Source organism: Perca fluviatilis, chromosome 8 (genome assembly GCF_010015445.1).
Source record: "Perca fluviatilis chromosome 8, GENO_Pfluv_1.0, whole genome shotgun sequence".
NCBI classification, from domain to species: domain Eukaryota; kingdom Metazoa; phylum Chordata; class Actinopteri; order Perciformes; family Percidae; genus Perca; species Perca fluviatilis.
This window is the reverse complement of record NC_053119.1, coordinates 37,366,503-37,385,884: the sequence shown is the minus strand read 5'-3', so window position 1 is coordinate 37,385,884 and position 19,382 is coordinate 37,366,503. Positions and strand designations below refer to the sequence as shown.

Genomic DNA, 19,382 nt, shown 5'->3' with positions numbered 1-19,382 from the left:
TCTATGTTTTCTTAAGAAGACTCCATGAAAGAAACCACCTGATGCAACGCCTCAGGAAATATATGCCTCATGCTTTTACTCACTTGCAATGCCTTTCCTGAAGTAGTACAGTACTTGGATGTTTGAGCTGAGAATAACATATGGAAATCTATTCATGTGTTCATGATATTCAGAGCACAGGATCTGACTTTGTGTGACTGACACGGACCACATTCCTAAATAATGATTGCTCCTAGATGTAAGAATTCCTCCTTTAAATGAGAAGTGTGATCCCATGAGAGTGAATTTATTTGCATCACATTGAGATTTTCTTTTGGTGGAGCGGTCTCTCCTTCAACATGGCCACCTGTAACCATTGCATGCTCACTTTCTGTGTAGTAGCAAAGCAGCTAAAATAATTGAAAAAACATTACAAACAGGGGCAGGTCTAGAAGGGGGGGGGGGTCGCTGTGTTTTCCATTGGATCAGAGTCTGTCACTTGGCTGCCTTTTCTGCCAATCTTCCCAGGTCACATGACCAATTAATGTTTCCATGATGACTATCCAAAATTTTTACGGTGCTGTATTTCCCACTGTATTTAGCGAGTTAGCGTTATGGGGAGGTCAAATAGTTGCGATTAATATTTTTCTCAGACAGAAAATCATTCACTTACAATAAGAGAATAACTTACAGATGCATTGTTGCATTTCAAGTGTTGCATACGGTAACTTAGCCTACTTTGGAGGTCTCGTGAGCTAAACCGAGTATCACGGTCACTGTGTCATGAGCCAAAGCATTAAGAGATTGTTGTAGCAACAACCAACGTAATAATAACTTAGATTAATATAGCGCATTTCATGAAACCCATGAACGCTTACAGGGGGACGAGAGAAAAGAAAATAGTAAGCCAATACAAACACTGATTAAAACGAATAAAAGGTCCTCGCTAATGGAAGGGGGACGTAATTTAATGTTGGCTACTGAAGTACAAACACATTGTGCATTTTAAAGTTATTTCATGAATGAAATAGACATGTTACATACCTGAGGGCCAATTCGGGGTCGGTTTTGAATCAGTTACAATCCCGTAATTGTCTCCATCTGTTAAAAGCCCGACCGAGCGGGACTCACGTTATCACTGTTGTCTTTCACTTTCCCTTTTAACTTTTTGTTGTTCTTTTGTTTAATTTCCTTCTTTTCTGTGATGGTCCTGCCCCAGTATCAGCCATAACTACAGCAGATTAATTCTAAAATAACATTAAAATATAATTAGGACTATATAAAGAAATCTCCTGCTTCCTTTTACCTGGCTCAGCTGGCTGGATACGCTAACACTGGCTTTTTCCGGTGTTACAAAGAAATCTGTGACCCATCAGAATGTGTTACTGTAGCGCCGTCTACCTGCCGTAAATCATTCTGTGACTTTGCGGGAAATACCGGACCCGGTCAGGACCAGGCCTTACTAAAAACTATATAAAAATAGCGTTCTTTTCACTGTTAGTCTCGTTTGCTGTTACAGGTCATTTAAGAACATTGTATGAAAAATGACAGAGCTTTAGAAACATTAAAAAGTTACACATAGTCAACAAATCCCTGCTGCTTCCTGTATGCTTGGGGTGACTCCCAGATTGAACATCAACCTATGACTGAAGTAGATTAAGAGCTAAAAAGTGTCAACAATCTTTTAGTTGTACTTGACCATGGTAATATTTATAGGCAAGCCACACCACCTATACTTCAGTCATTAGATGTTTTATATGACAGGGCTCTTAGAATTATAACAGCTGACAGCTTAAGAACTCATCACCGCGACTTAAACAGGAGAAAACACACTGCTTCACTGGGTTTTAAGATTGGCTTGTTTTGCAGGTTCCCATTTTGAAAACTGAGTTTGGTAAAAGCTCCACTCGAACTGCAGCAGGATGGGAAATTGGATGTTGTAATTTGATTGTGAAGTATTAATCGAAGCCTCCATTTATTATATAGACCTGCAATTTTGTTTCCTTTCTTCTTTCTAGTTCATTGTCAAAAAAAACATAATGAAGACTTAACAAACTGTAAGAGGAAAAATACATTACATTATATTGAATGGTGTAAGGTAAGTCAGCGCCGGTTGACACTGAGCTCTACATTGCTGCATTCTAAAAAGCAAACGCACGCGTTGAAAAAGTAAAAAATTAACCAAGACAAACTGCAGCAACGTTAAATGTATCTCTATTTGTGACACATAAAAAGCCCATCTCACGTCCTTGTATTAAGTGGCCAATAATGGATGCTTTCAGTACAGTATGTTTTAGTCAACACAGAATAATGCTCAAATATCCAGGCAACAAACAAAACGCTTCAATATGGAGTGACCAAGTGGTCCTCACTCTGAGATGAGTGATTTATTAAGGCAAACATTAAACACAGTCTCTCTTTTAACTTAAGAAGACATTGAAGCACACAATTAAAGCAAAGGCTTCTCTTTTCAGCAAGCAAAAAAACATTAGAAAAGTATTAATAATTACTCCCACACTAATAACACTATCTGCTTTGTTTTGGTGCTGAACCAAATCTCTTGAATCTGTATTTAAAATAATATTCAGCTAGGATCGGATCTTTTGAAGGTGCGAGACTCACATCAGAATGTTTGCCAAAGAAAAGGTAACGATTTACTCCAAAAATATATACACTCATCATCTTCATCATCATCATCCAACTACAACAGCAAGTCATTGCTGTGCTTCCATGAGCCTGGTCATGAGCCCTGGGAGTGACATGCACGCTGATTCTTGACAGCAAGTCAGTCGCTGTCAAATTGAGATAAATAGTAAAGTATCTTCTGCATAGATTAGTCCTTGGCCATTGTGCATTAGCTCACAACAGCAGTCAGAAGAAATTGAACTTTTTATTCAAGCAGGAGCAAGACAGCAGGAGTGTTTGCTTTAAGCGCAGTTAAGACCGATGCTTCGCAATGAGACGAGTTGAAACTACTTGCAATGCATCCGGTCTGCAACATTCTGGAACCTGCCAGTTCACACCAACGCGACTAGACGAGACAGTGTATCATCTCCATAGCAACGACTCTCGGTTCTTTCATTCTAACTTTCGCGGTTATTTGTAGCAGGACATCTATGGAGGTGGACGTGGTCTGCAATCAGCTGCAGACAGTGGAGAGGTGTGGGGGATAGATCAGGACAGCAGTGCCAGGTGAGTTAATTGTCTCAGCTGATCGTTGTTGTACTTATTAAGCCCTCCCTTTATATGCAGTAGCGTGCTGGACCTTCAGAGGACTGCCACACACCAAAGAGACAGGACTGTGAGATATTGTATTGTTGGTTATTTGTTAAAACATGAGCAACGGGCTGTGTGCCAGCCAGTAGCCGGGGGAGACAGCGGCGCACGGTTAGTGGTTATAAAGTGGTGTTGAAAGTGTGAGCAGTCAGAATAAAAACTGTTGCCTGTAAATTGTCTGTCTGGGCTGTGATCTGCGCCGAGGGTAACCCATGGTGGCATCGAGTTCTGCTACAATATCGTTTGTCGCGTCTCAAAACATAAATGAGGATAGTGAGAAACTTGCCACAGTTTCATTTCTAGTAGTGATGAAACGGCAAAAAGAACGTTTCAGTTCTCTGATTCGCTGCTTTGTTCTAACGCCACTCCCTCTCTTCAGTCACACTCTAGCTCGCTCGACCATATACTGCGCTCACAGGTGCTCGTTGAGATGTCGTTGACAGTTGACAGTTTGTAACATAAAAATAAAATTAACTATGGATCACTTTAGATCTATTGAGAATGTGGAGATGACGTCACTACACAGCGCCCCGCCCCTTTCCGCCATTTTGGGAGGATACCCGCCAGAACCGTTCATTGTTTGTGTTGGTAGCAGAGGAGGTTGTTGCAATTCCTCACTATTTTTAAATGCCTGGAAAACACTGCTTTGTAAAAAAAAAATGCTCCAGTGTCTCACACGATTGTTGTGGAAACCGTAGGAACCATGTGTTAAAGTTTTTTCGTTTCCCTACATGGAAAAAGCATGAAGGAGAGCATGTCTCCGATGTGACAAGGAGACGTCGGATTTCTTGGGTGGCTGCAATTAGAAGAAAGGACTTTTCTCTGGTCCAGCACAGAGACACCACACTGACTAGAAAGGATCCCTACAGAGATAGACCTTTTAGTTAAAGAGTAAGATCCTTTTATTTTAACATTAAACAGCCCCGAAATCACCATCACCAAACCCACCAGACTCCATGTAAATAATCAGGACTTTTAGTGTGTGTAGAGCCAGCATATCTCAACCAGACTCCATGTAAATAATCATGACTTTTAGCATGTATAGAGCCAGCATATCTCCACCAGACTCCATGTTAATAATCAGGACTTTTAGCGTGTATAGAGCCAGCATATTTTCACATGTAAATGGGTGAATTAAGGGTTTATTTCAACCAAACCAGAGTGGTGATTGTTGGAACAGTGGAAAGATGAACCAAGACGGCTTTTGATAGTTTTATTTAGTTTCTGTCCACTTTGAATGAAGTGTGTTTTATGATGATAAAAGTACTCATTATTTACATGGAGTCTGGTGGAGTTTGGTGACGGTGATTTCGGGGCTGTTTCATGTTAAACTAAAAGGATCTTACTCTTTAACTAAAATGCCTATCTCTGTAGGGATCCTTTCATAATGTTGTCAGACACTTAGAATAATAATCTGAGTCTGTCAGCGGCAAAAACTGAACTTTTAGTGGACACTAACTGATTAATATACTGGACCAGTTTCAGAGATTGTTGTTTCCTATCAGTTTGTCTCTGTAAGGGCCCTTTTCTTTTGCTGCCTTCTTCTTAATTTTCTCGTAATTTCTCTGTTTAAACCATGGATGTATTAAGAGAACAAAACGCCAATGATAATTCCTTGAGCCGTCTTTTCCAGCTCCGTGTCTGTGTCGCTCTGACACTGTTGCCCCTGGCAACCGTTAGCGTAGGATCCCAAAATGGTGGACGGGCTCAGACACCTTCCAAATCGTGACGTATGTCCTCATTCTCAATAGTTTGGAGCTGACTTTACCAGATGACTTCTCTATTGGCCGTTGAAACAGGTGAAGTCCCTCGTGTTATAAAACCAGCCTCTGGAGACTTGACCAGCTGAGTCACAGCATCAGCTGGCTTGAGTCGAGCTGAGACGGCCCAGTTCAGACCACTGCAAATTTTCCTTGCACCGTTCTGAAATCTTTATCTCATCGTGAATATTTGGTCTGAACTTTAGACCTTTTAACTGAGCGACGTAAGTTCTAAACGGCTATAAGATAATGGAGTTTGACAGGAGCTCAGTCTGCGCTGGTGGAGTAATACAGGCATAAACAACTCTAATGGGAATGTTGATGTGTTTTAGATATTAGTCTGAAATAATAAAAACCCTCTGGTAAGTTTAGATTAAAGCTAACATGAAGTGTTGGCCCTCAGTGAGTTTGTATCTTATCAGGATAACTGCATGGTGTCAAAGAGATTACATTCAGCTAAAACTCACTTAGGTAAGATGATTATAGGCTTGCCAGAATGCATACTGTATGATGGGATATAATAGGGAGTATTGTATTTCTGTAAAACAGCCAATGCAAATGGGCTTTATGAAGACTACATCAATGAAATAGATTATTAAGAAAAGGTCTGGTTTCATAACACTAGTTGGCAAAGACTTTAGGGACCCATTTTTCTGTGATTTGATGTAAAATCATATCAGAGAATCATCTATTTTCTATTTATATTCCTCTACATTCGCCATCTTTAAATTTCCCCATATATTGTCTATGGAGCTCTGTAACAGAATAAGAAGAAAACTATAGTTTTCTTTTTGGGGGGCTATATAAGACCATGGAGAAAATTTCACAGACCATATCATATTTTCCAAAGTTTTAAATAATGCACATATTGAATCCTCGGTTCTGTACCGTGGGCAATTTTCTCTCTCCGAGCTGAGCATTTCTTTTTTTCTTCTCATGAAATAGTTCCAGTGTAAGACTTGAATGCTGTTGGGGAATCAAGCCCACCTGAGTTCATGATAGGACCATGTGTTCCTTACCTTGCCAATGGTCCTGGGGAAGGGAGCTCTCTGGTTCTCAGTTATGATCATAGGAGGGACCAGCAGGGATCTCTTAGATCTGAATGGCAGCGTCTGGCCAACACCCAGGATATTCTAAAACACAAAGACGAGAAGCCATATTGTTACACTTTGAAATAACAATCTTTTACATTTTATGGCATGCCAAGCAGGGGTTAAAGTGGGATATGGCAGGTAGGGGAACCCTTAGTTCAGGGAAGCTGGTCCAAAACTATGACTGTGTTAACTGCATGTCAAATTATTCAGAGCATACTAGGCCAAATGTCCTCCAAATACAGTGCCTTGCGAAAGTATTCGGCCCCCTTGAACGTTTCGACCTTTTGCCACATTTCAGGCCTCAAACATAAAGATATAAAACTGTAATTTTTTGTGAAGAATCAACAACAAGTGGGTCCCAATTATGAAGTGGAACGAAATTCATTGGCTATTTCAAACTTTTTTAACAAATAAAAAACTGAAAAAAGTGGGCGTGCAAAATTATTCAGCCCCTTTACTTTCAGTGCAGCAAACTCTCTCCAGAAGTTCAGTGAGGATCTCTGAATGATCCAATGTTGACCTAAATGACTTATGATGATAAATAGAATCCAGCTGTGTGTAATCAAGTCTACGTATAAATGCACCTGCTCTGTGATAGTCTCAGAGGTCCGTGTAAAGCGCAGAGAGCATCATGAAGAACAAGGAACACACCAGGCAGGTCCGAGATACTGTTGTGGAGAAGTTTAAAGCCGGATTTGGATACAAAAAGATTTCCCAAGCTTTAAACATCCCAAGGAGCACTGTGCAAGCGATAATATTGAAATGGAAGGAGTATCAGACCACTGCAAATCTACGAAGACCCGGCCGTTCCTCTAAACTTTCAGCTCATACAATGAGAAGACTGATCAGAGATGCAGCCAAGAGGCCCATGATCACTCTGGATGAACTGCAGAGATCTACAGCTGAGGTGGGAGACTCTGTCCATAGGACAACAATCAGTCGTATACTGCACAAATCTGGCCTTTATGGAAGAGTGGCAAGAAGAAAGCCATTTCTTAAAGATATCCATAAAAGTGTTGTTTAAAGTTTGCCAAAAGCCACCTGGGAGACACACCAAACATGTGGAAGAAGGTGCTCTGGTCAGATGAAACCAAAATCGAACTTTTGGCAACAATGCAAAACGTTATGTTTGGCGTAAAAGCAACACAGCTCATCACCCTGAACACACCATCCCCACTGTCAAACATGGTGGTGGCAGCATCATGGTTTGGGCCTGCTTTTCTTCAGCAGGGACAGGGAAGATGGTTAAAATTGATGGGAAGATGGATGGAGCCAAATACAGGACCATTCTGGAAGAAAACCTGATGGAGTCTGCAAAAGACCTGAGACTGGGATGGAGATTTGTCTTCCAACAAGACAATGATCCAAAACATAAAGCAAAATCTACAATGGAATGGTTCACAAATAAACATATCCAGGTGTTAGAATGGCCAAGTCAAAGTCCAGACCTGAATCCAATCGAGAATCTGTGGAAAGAACTGAAAACTGCTGTTCACAAACGCTCTCCATCCAACCTCACTGAGCTCGAGCTGTTTTGCAAGGAGGAATGGGCAAAAATGTCAGTCTCTCGATGTGCAAAACTGATAGACATACCCCCGGCTTACAGCTGTAATCGCAGCAAAAGGTGGCGCTACAAAGTATTAACTTAAGGGGGCTGAATAATTTTGCACGCCCAATATTTCAGTTTTTTATTTGTTTAAAAGGTTTGAAATATCCAATAAATTTCGTTCCACTTCATGATTGTGTCCCACTTGTTGTTGATTCTTCACAAAAAATTACAGTTTTATATCTTTATGTTTGAGGCCTGAAATGTGGCAAAAGGTCGAAAAGTTCAAGGGGGCCGAATACTTTCGCAAGGCACTGTATAAGCAGTTGCAATTTCTGACAAACAATGTAGAATTTAAAAGGCTAGTGCTAACTCTAGCTCAGCTTAAAACCCCAAAACACAGAATCCGTCAGCGTGTTAGTGTGTCGTTTCCGACCGAGCCTGTTTGTAACCCGTAGGCTACCGACAACGTTATCGTCACTTCACTCTACTGACTTTAGCAGTTAGATAACAGACAATCGACTGTCCTGCTGTTGTTACCATAGACTGTGTAATATTAACGGACAGAGCATGTGTGACGTCACCCATTGGTTTGTGGAGATCTGCTATGAGTCGTCGAGTTTGCCGTTGCGGGCACAGCCATCCTGGTTGCGGATGTGACGATTTTAGACGAGAGGGAGGAGTGTGGGAGGAGCCATGGACTGCTGCTTACACTCTACGTTACGTTACACACTTTCGCTGGCAATCACATCATAGCCACGCCCTAAAACACCCCCTGCTTTATCGCCGATTTTAAAATCAACGAGACCATAATTCAAAAAATGAACATCATTCTGTGTTGCAGAAGACTTAAAACTAACGATTCAGACCATGAACTCATCATGAAAATGTTTACTGAGGTCATAAATCAAGTGAGAAGTGGGTCACCTTCTCAGACTTCTACAGAAACCGACCTCCTTTTGCAACCACATGTGTCGCCCCCTGCTGGAATTCAGATAGAATGCAGTTTTAAGGCACTTCCGCATTTACAGCACTTCGCCGCACCGGATGCTTTGTCCATTAATATTATACAGACTGTTGTTGACACTGGACTAGTGGCTGTGCATAGCTGCAGTTTACCGATGCTGCAGAATGAAACACTGATGTATGAAACTGCAAATCAGATTAATTTACTTATTAATAGAAAGGTGCCGGAACATAGTTCGGGATCGTTCCGGCCCTCTGAACCCTTCTCGGCCACATCTCATTTTTGTATTTCAGCCGACCCAAATCCCAACCATTATAGGCAGGTTGCCGACAACCAAGAGCTTTTCCTTGTCGCACCAAATACATGCTCTTGGGGGGGATCGATGAGTCTCTGTAAATTATAGTGTGGTCCAGACCTACTCTATCTGTAAAGTGTCCTGAGATTACTTGATGATTTGACACTATAAATAAAATAGAAAAATTGAACTGAATTAATTTGTTGCCAAGCCACATTGTGAACGTTCCCCCTTGTGGTGTCTAATTCTTACACCAACCCGACCTTGTCAAAAATTAGAATCTTGTTCGCCATTACCCTCAAACCCACCGACGACGCATAAACACACAAACAGCAAGCGGTGAAGTATGCATTTTAAATTGCTGAAATTGTTTTTTTAACAAGCTTTACAATGTAATTTATGTAGCCCGTATGTTCAATTAGGGCAGGAGAGGGAAGTAGAAAACAAAACAAGCATTTAAAGCAAGAGCAACTAAGACAAAACGAGATGGTGTAGAAATGAGAGATGACAAGGTTTTGGCAGAGCAGTTGTGTTGTTCATGCAGAAGGAGACAATCTGAAATGTTATTTTTGCTCTTGAGATGCACAATAGCATAATCTAGTTTCATCTTCCTTCCACCCTCCTGCTGTTGTTAACAAAGACGTAGACGTCCTTGCTGTATAATACGGCGAGAGATTTTCCCCTCTCTCTTGTTCACTTTCACATCACTGACACAAGTAGGGCCCCTCTGCTTAGATGCTGATGAAAATGATGTCTGTCACTGACACTATGAACAGGAAGCTGGAAACCTGGCTGCTAACACGGAGGTGATGACCTCCCGGCTGCTGACTGTCTGCACAACCTGGACACGAGCCGGGGAGAGACAACAAATACACACTCACACACACAAATGCCATACTCACAGAAAAATGTCCACAGAACGCGCTTATGCTTTTCTAGATACAATTAGAATGAATGATAGAAATATAACATATTTGACATGTACTGTGTACAAATCTGTGTGATAGTGGGATAAGCCTTTAGTGCTAAAAAGTCAACATTTTGATATCATTTCTTTCAATTACAATTATCTATTTTTACATTTACATTTTGTCTTACATCCTGTAAGATTTATTTCTCTGCCCTCAGTTTGGTTCTGTTTATGTCTTTTTTGACCTAATTAATGAGATAGAATAAAGCTAATCTAAAGATGTTGGTTTTGAGAACACTGACAAAAACACAATCTGCCCATTCAATTAATTCACTTTTCAAATTCTGCCTCATTTGTTGGGGATTTTGTTTTGTTGAGTTTTATTTTCAATTTTAATGTTGACGATTTTTGAATTCACTAGTGCTCTGCATGCCAATGGCAGCTGAGACTCATGGGTGATTTAGTATTTAGACCTGCCATGCCAATCAATAGACAAAACATGATTTCTCTGAAACAAAGTTGAAACAATTAAAACTGGTGGTCATAACATAACATAGGGCTGTTACATTATCTGGGAGATGCTTGTGTTTTTGTGTTAAGTAAAGTTAAAGTTGAGGAGATTGTTTAAATAACTCTACTAGCAGACCTTTTTTTTTAAAAGCAATGCAAATCTTTGCATGAAGCCGTAACGTCAGTGTTATATCATAGGCAGACGGTCACACTGACTAACAGCCAGATAGCAACCTGCTACACAGCACAAAAGCCAAATATTTGAAACAGCTTTTCTGAAGGTGTTTAGAGGTAAGATGTGAAGCTTGCAGACATGGACTTGTGTTTGCTGAACTAGCAACCAAACTAACATCCACCAAGGAAAGTGCATTTATAACTTTAGTTTGCAGGCTTGTCAGCTAATTGCCTTCATTAGCTACTTAGCTGTGCTTAAAAATGTACTTAATGTCATTTCAATCTGTTCAGTGCTAACAACACAGGCTTTTTTCAAGAGCCATACGTTCGAAAAGCTACGAAAAGATAAGCACTGTAATTCGTACGATTTCCACGTTTTCTTTTGTGGGCCGCGTAGGGAGGTGGTCGGGGTGATGGGTGCGTGTTAACACACACGACTTGACACATGACTCAAGCCAGGGAGCAGAGTTTGTTTCCCAGGGAAAACAAAAGACTTTCACCCAGGAAATGTTTGTTCCTTGGCAGTGTCGTTTGGATGCCTAAACTTAACTTTCGTCGCTGCATAACGCTCACTTTTTTTTGCCTAAACTTAACCATAATATCCGCTGAAATGACAGGCAGCTCGCGGTGCTCTGTACCCGGCTCACAGTCACCTATTTTCGGGTAACTGAACCACCAACTACCGCTGACCTGACGGAGCACCACGACCGGTAGCTCGCGGTGCTCTGTACCCGGCTCACAGTGGGAGCGTGCCTATGTTCCCACAGCCCTATGTTCCCACATTTCTAAGATCTTTTTTGAAAAATTAGGCCCTAACCCTAACCCCCCTAACCCTAAAATGAATCATTCATTCATTAATTTCATTCATTTACTATAAAGTGCTTCCAAAATATCTTGTGGGAGAATATGGCCTACATTGAAGGGAAATGTAGGAACACAAGACCTAATTTTGAAAATGTGGGAACATAGGGCTGTGGGAACATAGGACTGACCCCCTCACAGTAAACACTGACATTATTTTTGACAGCAAAAAGGGATGACTAAATGTGATTTGAGTTGGACTTTAACAACCTTTTTAACACTAATCTGATCTGCCCCATGCAACCACAGTCCACTGTCCACACAAAGGCAGTCACTGCTTAAATGTTGAGCAAAATGACAGAACAATGAGAGTGAGAGAATACAACACAGCATCAAGCCCAGTCGAAAATGACAACACAGTTTTCCAAATGAAAGGAAAGCCGATTTTTTTTGTGGTTTCATTTGCAATGCAAATAGTCTCTTTTGTCCTTCGTCGTTTATAGCCTACTGTACAACCCTTTATTGACAACGCGCACTGCGGGGTGTGTGCGTGTGTGTGCAGGGGACTGTTTGTTCACACTCCTGTTCTTGGCTGACAGAAACTCTGGCACCACTCTCACCCCTGTCAGAATGACGGAAAGAGAACAGGTAAGAGGGAAAAACTGAGCCATTTGTTTACAGCACAGTGCTGACACTCAGACAGAGAGGACAACGGCAAACACCCACAGCGCTAACCGCCTCACCCATCCACCCCTCCCAGCTGCCAAGGTCAGGGGGAACACCGTGACAGAGTAATCATAAACACAACCCGACCAGAACAGACCAAAGACACACGAGCAGTCTCTGAAATGGCCACTCTTATCAGACCCACTGGGGGATGAACTTCCAAAATGTCAAAGACAGAAATCTAAAACTGGACCTGAAGCGGTTAAACAGAACACTACAGAAACCTGCGAGAGATTAGAAGACCTATTTTGTGTCTAAAGAGCACAGTCAGTGGCGTGTACATGTATGTAACCGGTTCAAAAGCGAGTTGATGGACTTTTAAGCACCGCCTGTAAAAAAAAAATCCGGCCTGCGTCTGAGAGCCCAGGGATGAGCGCATCAATCCCATCATGCACAGGTCTCAGCTGTGGGATATTTGTTAAAGAGGCGAAGAAGAGCTGGGAGGCAATGATGTATTTTTAGCGGCTGGATTTGGGGACTCGTGACAGGGGTTAGGGCTAAGACAGATCACGCTGTCAACGTCTTCACTGAGCTGCGACACAGTGGATATGAGAAGGAGTGATGGCACTTTAAACCTATCAATGTTCCGCAGGTGGATCAGGACGGCGAGGCGCACTGGCAGACGAGTTCAGCTGGACACAGACGTTTGTTCTGCTCGTCGAGGGCGGCTCGCCACAGGGTATTCTGGAAAAGATAACTCGCAGCACTACTTTCCTTCCTCTCACCTCTTTTACCTGCCACTTTGCAGCTCTGCCTCGCTCTTTTCTCTCACTTAGCGGTAGCTTTTGGTCACACTTTCTCTCCCTGCAGTCTGCATGTGTGATGAATAGTGTTCTTACAGCTTGGTGACTCCGTAAGAGAAAGAAGCCATGAATCTTTAATGTGTCCTGTTCATAAATTACTGCCGCAGCATCAACCCGGATCCAGCCTTAATACAGCCTCTGTCTCTCAAATGATCATTAGTGCATTTCAGTGTACGGAGTTGGAAGTGTCTTGGCAAGAAAAAAAATAAAAGTCTTGTTAAGGAGATTGAAATATAGTTGACCAGTCAGAAAAGGGGGCCAACACATTCTCACTCCCAGCGCATCAAAAAAAAGGACGCTTGGTCAGGTGTCTTTGGCAAAAGAAAGTTTTCCTTTAGCATATAGCCCTTTGGCGTCATATTTAAAAGGCACTTGGTCGGGATTCTTGGCATCACTTTTTGACGCTCTGGGTCGGGACGTACGTTTAACTGACATGCGGGACAGTTAGGTTTAGGAAAAGATAGTGGGTGGGGTTTGTGGTCCTTGTTGCGCAGATTTTCTGTCTTTCGTACTGCACGCTACCGTTATTTAGAGCTACTTCATGGGTATTGAGTCATACGAAGGGCTACCATTTTGATACACTCTTCTGAAATAACAAATGTGCTCAGTTTGCCTTTAGTTATATATGATTATTAATGATTAATGATACTCATCTATGTGAAGACACATTATCAATAATTATCAAGAATGACTTAACAAGGTGGGAAACCGATAATATCAATATTCAATTTTCATTTTTCATTTTTAGAACAGGCCTGAGGGCTACTCATGTGGTCCCTGGGGGCTCACTGGAGCCCGCAGGCACCGTGTTGGTGACCCCTGCTCTAAATACTACGTAATCTTACAGCGCCGCGGTCTAACTGCTGCTATGCCCGGTGCGTTCCATACAGACGCTTAAAGGGTGATTTTTGCGTCGTAGCTGCCGCTGGGAGCCACTGAACTAGCATCAGTATTTTACAAGTTGGGAAGGAGAACGGGTTTGAGGGGGCACATATGTTTACAGCGTTTAGATGCATTTACTGTTACTTACTTACTTATGCCTGACACCCCTTGGGGTTATACGCCGTCGACAAAGGATCTCCAGCAAACTCGGTCGCTGGCTTTCTTTTCTATCTGCGACCAGGTATAGCCCATCGGTTTTAGAGTTCAGAGTTTGTCTGAAACTCCCTCTGCCAGGTGTCTCTAGGCCGACCTCTCGTTCTCTTCCCCTGGGGGTTCCACTTCAGAGCCTGTCTGGTGGTATTCAACATTGGTTTACGAAGGGTGTGCTCAATCCATCTCCATCTGCTTTGTCCAATTTCGTCTCTAGCTGGTGTTTGCTTTGTCCTCGTCCAAAGGTCTTCATTTGTGATCTTGTCTGAAATGCATTTACTGTACTACAATCTACGTGTGGTTGTGTGTGTGTGTGTGTGTGTGTGTGTGTGTGTGTGTGTGTGTGTGTGTGTGTGTGTGTGTGTGTGTCCCTGCGTGTTAGAAAGATGGAGCCTTTGTCACTGTCATCTCAATGCAGAGTTACTGTGGCAGTAAAGTCACGTCCTTGTCCATTCTGCCATTTTCTCTCTCAATGCTATATTGAGAAGTGTCATTACTCATTCCTGACAATGTGTTGGAGACCCGGTGAGAAATGGATATTATCAAGGCCAGCATCAACTAGTGCTGACAGGGATGTACAGCTATTCAATGTGGAATAAACTCTTGGATACGCAGCCAGGTCATGCAATCAGTCACTTCTCCTAATACAGCGTTGAGCTCACTTAAGTTAGTGTCAGCAGCATGTACAGTATATGTACAAATTAGCATTTACACACATTGCCCGATAACACGTCCCTCAGTGTGGGCGGTGACAGCACAATGTGTCACACTTTCTTAAAGTATAATAAACGAAGCACAAACACGCTTCATCTTAGTCAAGCGGAATACAGCGAGACGCTGACGACAATGCATATTTCAAATGTTTAATTAGCAGAATTAATTAATACTGTGCCAAAGTGATTATACAGTATGTCGGTGTACAATCGTACCTGCCGATAGCGGTGTAGAGCTTGCACTGAAAAAAAAACAACCCAGACACAAAAACAAGCTCATTATAAAATGAAGCCATGCAAAGCTGCCCATAATAGACGTACATTTAACCTAATTGCACAAACATTGTGCCCAATAACTGTTTAGTCTTATAAATTGTCTTCATATTACATGGTTCAGTGGTTAGCGCACATTTCTGTACTGCATGCAATATCATGTTCAAATGCTCTGTAGCAACAACTAAAACCATCCGTGTCCTTATGGGAAAAATGTGCATCTCTAATATGTCCGTTTGTGTGAATTGGGTAAAAAAAAAGAAAAAGAAATTACAAAAAAAAGCCTTGTTGGATTGTGACCACCATGCTTTGAGTATGTCAGCCCCTAGTACTTCAGCGGGGCATTTAATCTGCATTTATAAAGCTTACTAGTTCTTCCCTCCATTATATATTTGAGTATCCAGAAAGGTTTCCTGTTTTTTTCTCTTGAAACCCATTTCTAAAATAATGTCTTTGTTATCCTGTGCTGATCTGAAAACGTCATCCCGGTGGGGAGCTGTGCTTCCCTTGACTTCCGTCACAGTCAGACTTCTCTCTCATGTGCAGCTGGTAGAGAGGCTTTCATCTAAATCTAAGAGACCTGAGCATCATTTTCATAATCTAATTTTAGCTTCTCTACTATTTTTCACCAATACTACTTATATTTCTCTGTTTTTCTCCACAAATTATTGCTGAGACTGTGGTGGACCTCGGACCCTCTAAGGGGGGTCTCGGGGCATGCTCCTTATTTTCTAGTCATACCCAGTTTGTGCAATTCCAAGACTGTTTAGGGACCCCAGTATGTAGAAATATTCAAATACACCAATTTTAGAATAGGCAAAAAACATTTATTTATACTGCATGAGAAGAACTGCATGGTTTTTGCCCCAAACTACATGGGATTAGCATGATGTGAGCATGTCTGTTAAGGGGAGACTTGTGGGCAAATGAATAAATCTGAAGTAGAGAAGCTAAAATTAGATTATGAAAATGATGCTCAGGTCAAAACATTTCTGGTTCGTTGTGAAACTGTGGAGGGACAAATTAGGTGAATATTGGGAAACACCGTCCCTGACCTTTCAGACACCTATAAGGCAAATTGATTAACATCAATGTACTGAAACGGTCTTCATTCTAATTTTTCATTGCCAAATACATGTTGTTTTCCCTGACTTTAGTATTTCACCTGATGGGAGTCAATTAGCACAGCTTCTTTTTGTTGAATTATGCACATCAATAACTTGACTGTGAAGGGTTGTTTTGCTGCTTTTGTAAAGTAACACCACATTAATGCTTTTTGGTTTTCTCTCCAGTACTGGCTCCCACACATAAAAGCTAAAAAAAGTTTAAGTTCGTAAATATATTAGACCATTTCAGCAAAAGATGCAGGAGCCGATGTAAAAATCGGCTCGACAGACAATGGACAAAGGCAATAAAAAGAACGAACAAATGACAGCTACAGAACAAGCGGAGGAGAGACAGTGTGAGTGGGATGGAGACAGAGGGAGGGAGATTATTTGCGTTGTGTGGTATAACGTGAGATGTTGTGCTGTGGTTGCAACATGTCAGTCATCCCCAGAAAGCCTTTACTGAACATTGAAAAGCTTGGTTAGAGAAAAAAAAATCTATTTGCCATTGCAGGATGATGATTTTGCTCTGGATGCAATATTACATTTCATTCAGTGCGCAAAAAGGCATTAGACATAACAAAAGCAAAAAAAAAAAAAAAAAAAGGCTTTTGGACTCCGAGTATTTTGCCTCTTATCAGCTGTTACATTTGAATGGTGCCTGTCAATGCCCCCCTGAAGGTTAGAAAATGTTCTGCATAACTGTTGTCCCGCACAACACAAACAAAATAGCACGGAATGATACACACAAACAAAGTCCATATCTCGGATGCACGCATTTGTTAAACTGAAATGCATTCTTCCATTAATTCACACATTGATCGGTTGCAACAACAAAAAAGAAAAAAAAAGAAAGGAGGGGAATAAATCACTCTTAGAATTCAAGTTTTGCTCATAATAGGAATCATTCATCAGCCGCCTCGCTCCCTCTGGGCCTGTTTTACAGCAAACTAACAGCTCTCGCCAAGGAATTAAAAACTGATTCCTTTCCTCCTTCGCTCGCGGCACTTATCAATTATCGCCAGCCAATATTGCCTGCCACGATAACATTAGTTATGCCAATGAATTCACCATGGAATGTTTCCGCTCTGCGGTAGAAACGAAACAAAGACAGGTTTGGGCAAATGCAAGAATCTTAACTTTGAGGAGCGTAACAAAGAGATTTCATTACCAAAACACAACCTCAAAAGGAAAAAGCTATACTCTGTGGTACAATAATTGAAAAACAGGGAAGAGGCATCAAGGCAGCTTAGCAGACTACCATGAGTACAGATTGGAGATTTATTTAATTTTAGCATCTCAGTGCAGTCCATCGACAGTTAAATAAATGGACACAGCAACGCCGTAGACTTCGACGGAGACCAGCGTAGGCAATTAGAAGCCCTTTACTACTAGAAGCGTACTGTGCGGCCTCAAACTGAGCTTGCCGACGTAGATGTGACGTGAGCAACCTGTCTGAAAGCAGAGACGGAGAGCGTGAGCAGGAGCTGTCCATGAGCGTAGGAGCAGGAGCAAATCGTTGCTGAAATATTTTGTTCCGGTGCTTTCATGGACTCTCTATGGGCTTCTCCCTTGACCGTATGCCTCCACGTCCCCCCTGATTGCCTGCGAGCTTCCCCTATACTGTAATTTATCTACTGTTCGACATAAAGTCACGTGGTTATGACACAATCGCTAGCCTATTTTTTACAAAAACGACTGCTACGGGGCCATAACGTGAGATACAAGGTAACGGAGCCTTTTATACATTGTCGTGTTTCTTTAGAAATAAACAATGGACAAACAGAGTCTTTAAACGCTTCAGATGTAAAGTTATTCGCTGTCAAAGTGACGCCAAAATGAATGGCAGTCAATGGAATGCTAATGGCAGGTGATGGCTTGTTAGACTGAGAATATCCCCATAGGAGGTACGCGTTCCGGATGCTCGCTTACCCCTCTTGGTGCAGTCACTGTTAGTCAGAAGAGTTATTCCACAAGTCAAACCCCTGGCTTATTGAAACAAGCTTTTAAATATGCCATGAGTTAGTTACAGATTCTTTAGAAGCTGCTGCAGCTCTGAACTCGTGTTTGATGGGCCACTTGAGACGGTGCAGAGATGTGGTGGTGTAGGAGGGGGGCGGGGGGGACTACAGGATATGGACAGAGAACGACACAATAGATTTTCTGATGGTATGAGTCCCAGAGCTTGAGGAGCTTCAGCAGATGAATTGATAGTGAAATAATGAGAGCTTTTAACCACCATGCCTCACACAGAGGACTCCTCCTCTCTCATTTCATTATTCTCTTAGCTTTAGGATGTCTTCCTCCTCCAACAATCTCCCCCCCCCGTCTCCGTTTCTCTTTCTACCATTTGCCTAATTGATGCACTTCGTGACTGTGTGTGCTCTGCGATTATCAACTGAGAAAATGTACTTTAGGAGAGACGGGGACATTAAAGCATTTGTCCACAGGAAAGATAAAATAGTTAATCAAGGTTCGCCTGATACAGCTTGATGGCATCTTACAGCAGAAAACTTAAAATGGACAAAATGGTTTAAACTGTGGTAATAATGTGCTGTATGTTAGGGCTGGGCGATATGGACCAAAAGTCATATCCCGATATATTTTGGCTGAATATCGATATACGATATATATCGCGATATTTTTTCCGCGAAGTGAGAGCAAATGTTCAGTCAAAGCCCAAATCAAATATGACATGTCACAAGTAGTTTCATAGAAACAGTTGCAAAATCAAATAAATAATAAACCGGTTTCTTCACCTGGTTCATGATTAAATGCTCAGCTGTTCAAATAACAATAAAATGTAAACCTAAATACTGTATAACAGGAGTATCTTTTTTGAAATCAAAGCTCCATAGGCTATTTGTGATTCGTTCCAAAGGTCAATTAAGCTTTTGATATTAATATAATCTACTTTGTTCAATGTAATGCCTCATGCCTGTAAGCCTAGGTTATAGTCCCATTCTTCCACTTGATACTGCTTCCACTTAAGTAAACTAAAAGATGAACTATCGACTACAAAACAAAGAAATTTATTATGATCGGTTCACAGATCTGAGTCCAAACGGAAACTTCACCCTTCTGAACTAAGAGTTTCTGCTTCAAGGTGAAGTTTAAACAGACTGAAATGCCCAGGCTCATTCCTCCACTATTTATTTCTGTATGTATTTAAGCGTTACATGTAATTTTAACGGGCACTGAGCTCCAGATCCTGCAGCCGCAGACGGTTCCGCTGCCCCGCTGTAGCTTCTTTCCGTCCGGCCGCCCGGCAAACTTAGTGGAACTTTCCGGCCGATATCGACATACAGTTCGTCCTGGACTACGTGTAAGATCCTACCGGTCAACAACTCTGTCTTT

The 19,382-nt window shown here is 41.7% G+C and overlaps 1 protein-coding gene across 5 annotated transcripts in view; it reads right to left on the bottom strand.

Moving 5' to 3' along the window:
* Positions 1–19,382, bottom strand: part of cdh13 (cadherin 13, H-cadherin (heart)) — a 460,326-nt gene that overhangs the window by 283,596 nt on the left and 157,348 nt on the right. For all 5 annotated transcript variants that reach the window (XM_039809525.1, XM_039809523.1, XM_039809521.1 and 2 more), the window contains exon 4: positions 6,035–6,148. In XM_039809525.1, the coding sequence (XP_039665459.1) occupies positions 6,035–6,148 (114 nt within the window). The remainder of the gene's footprint in view (positions 1–6,034; positions 6,149–19,382) is intronic.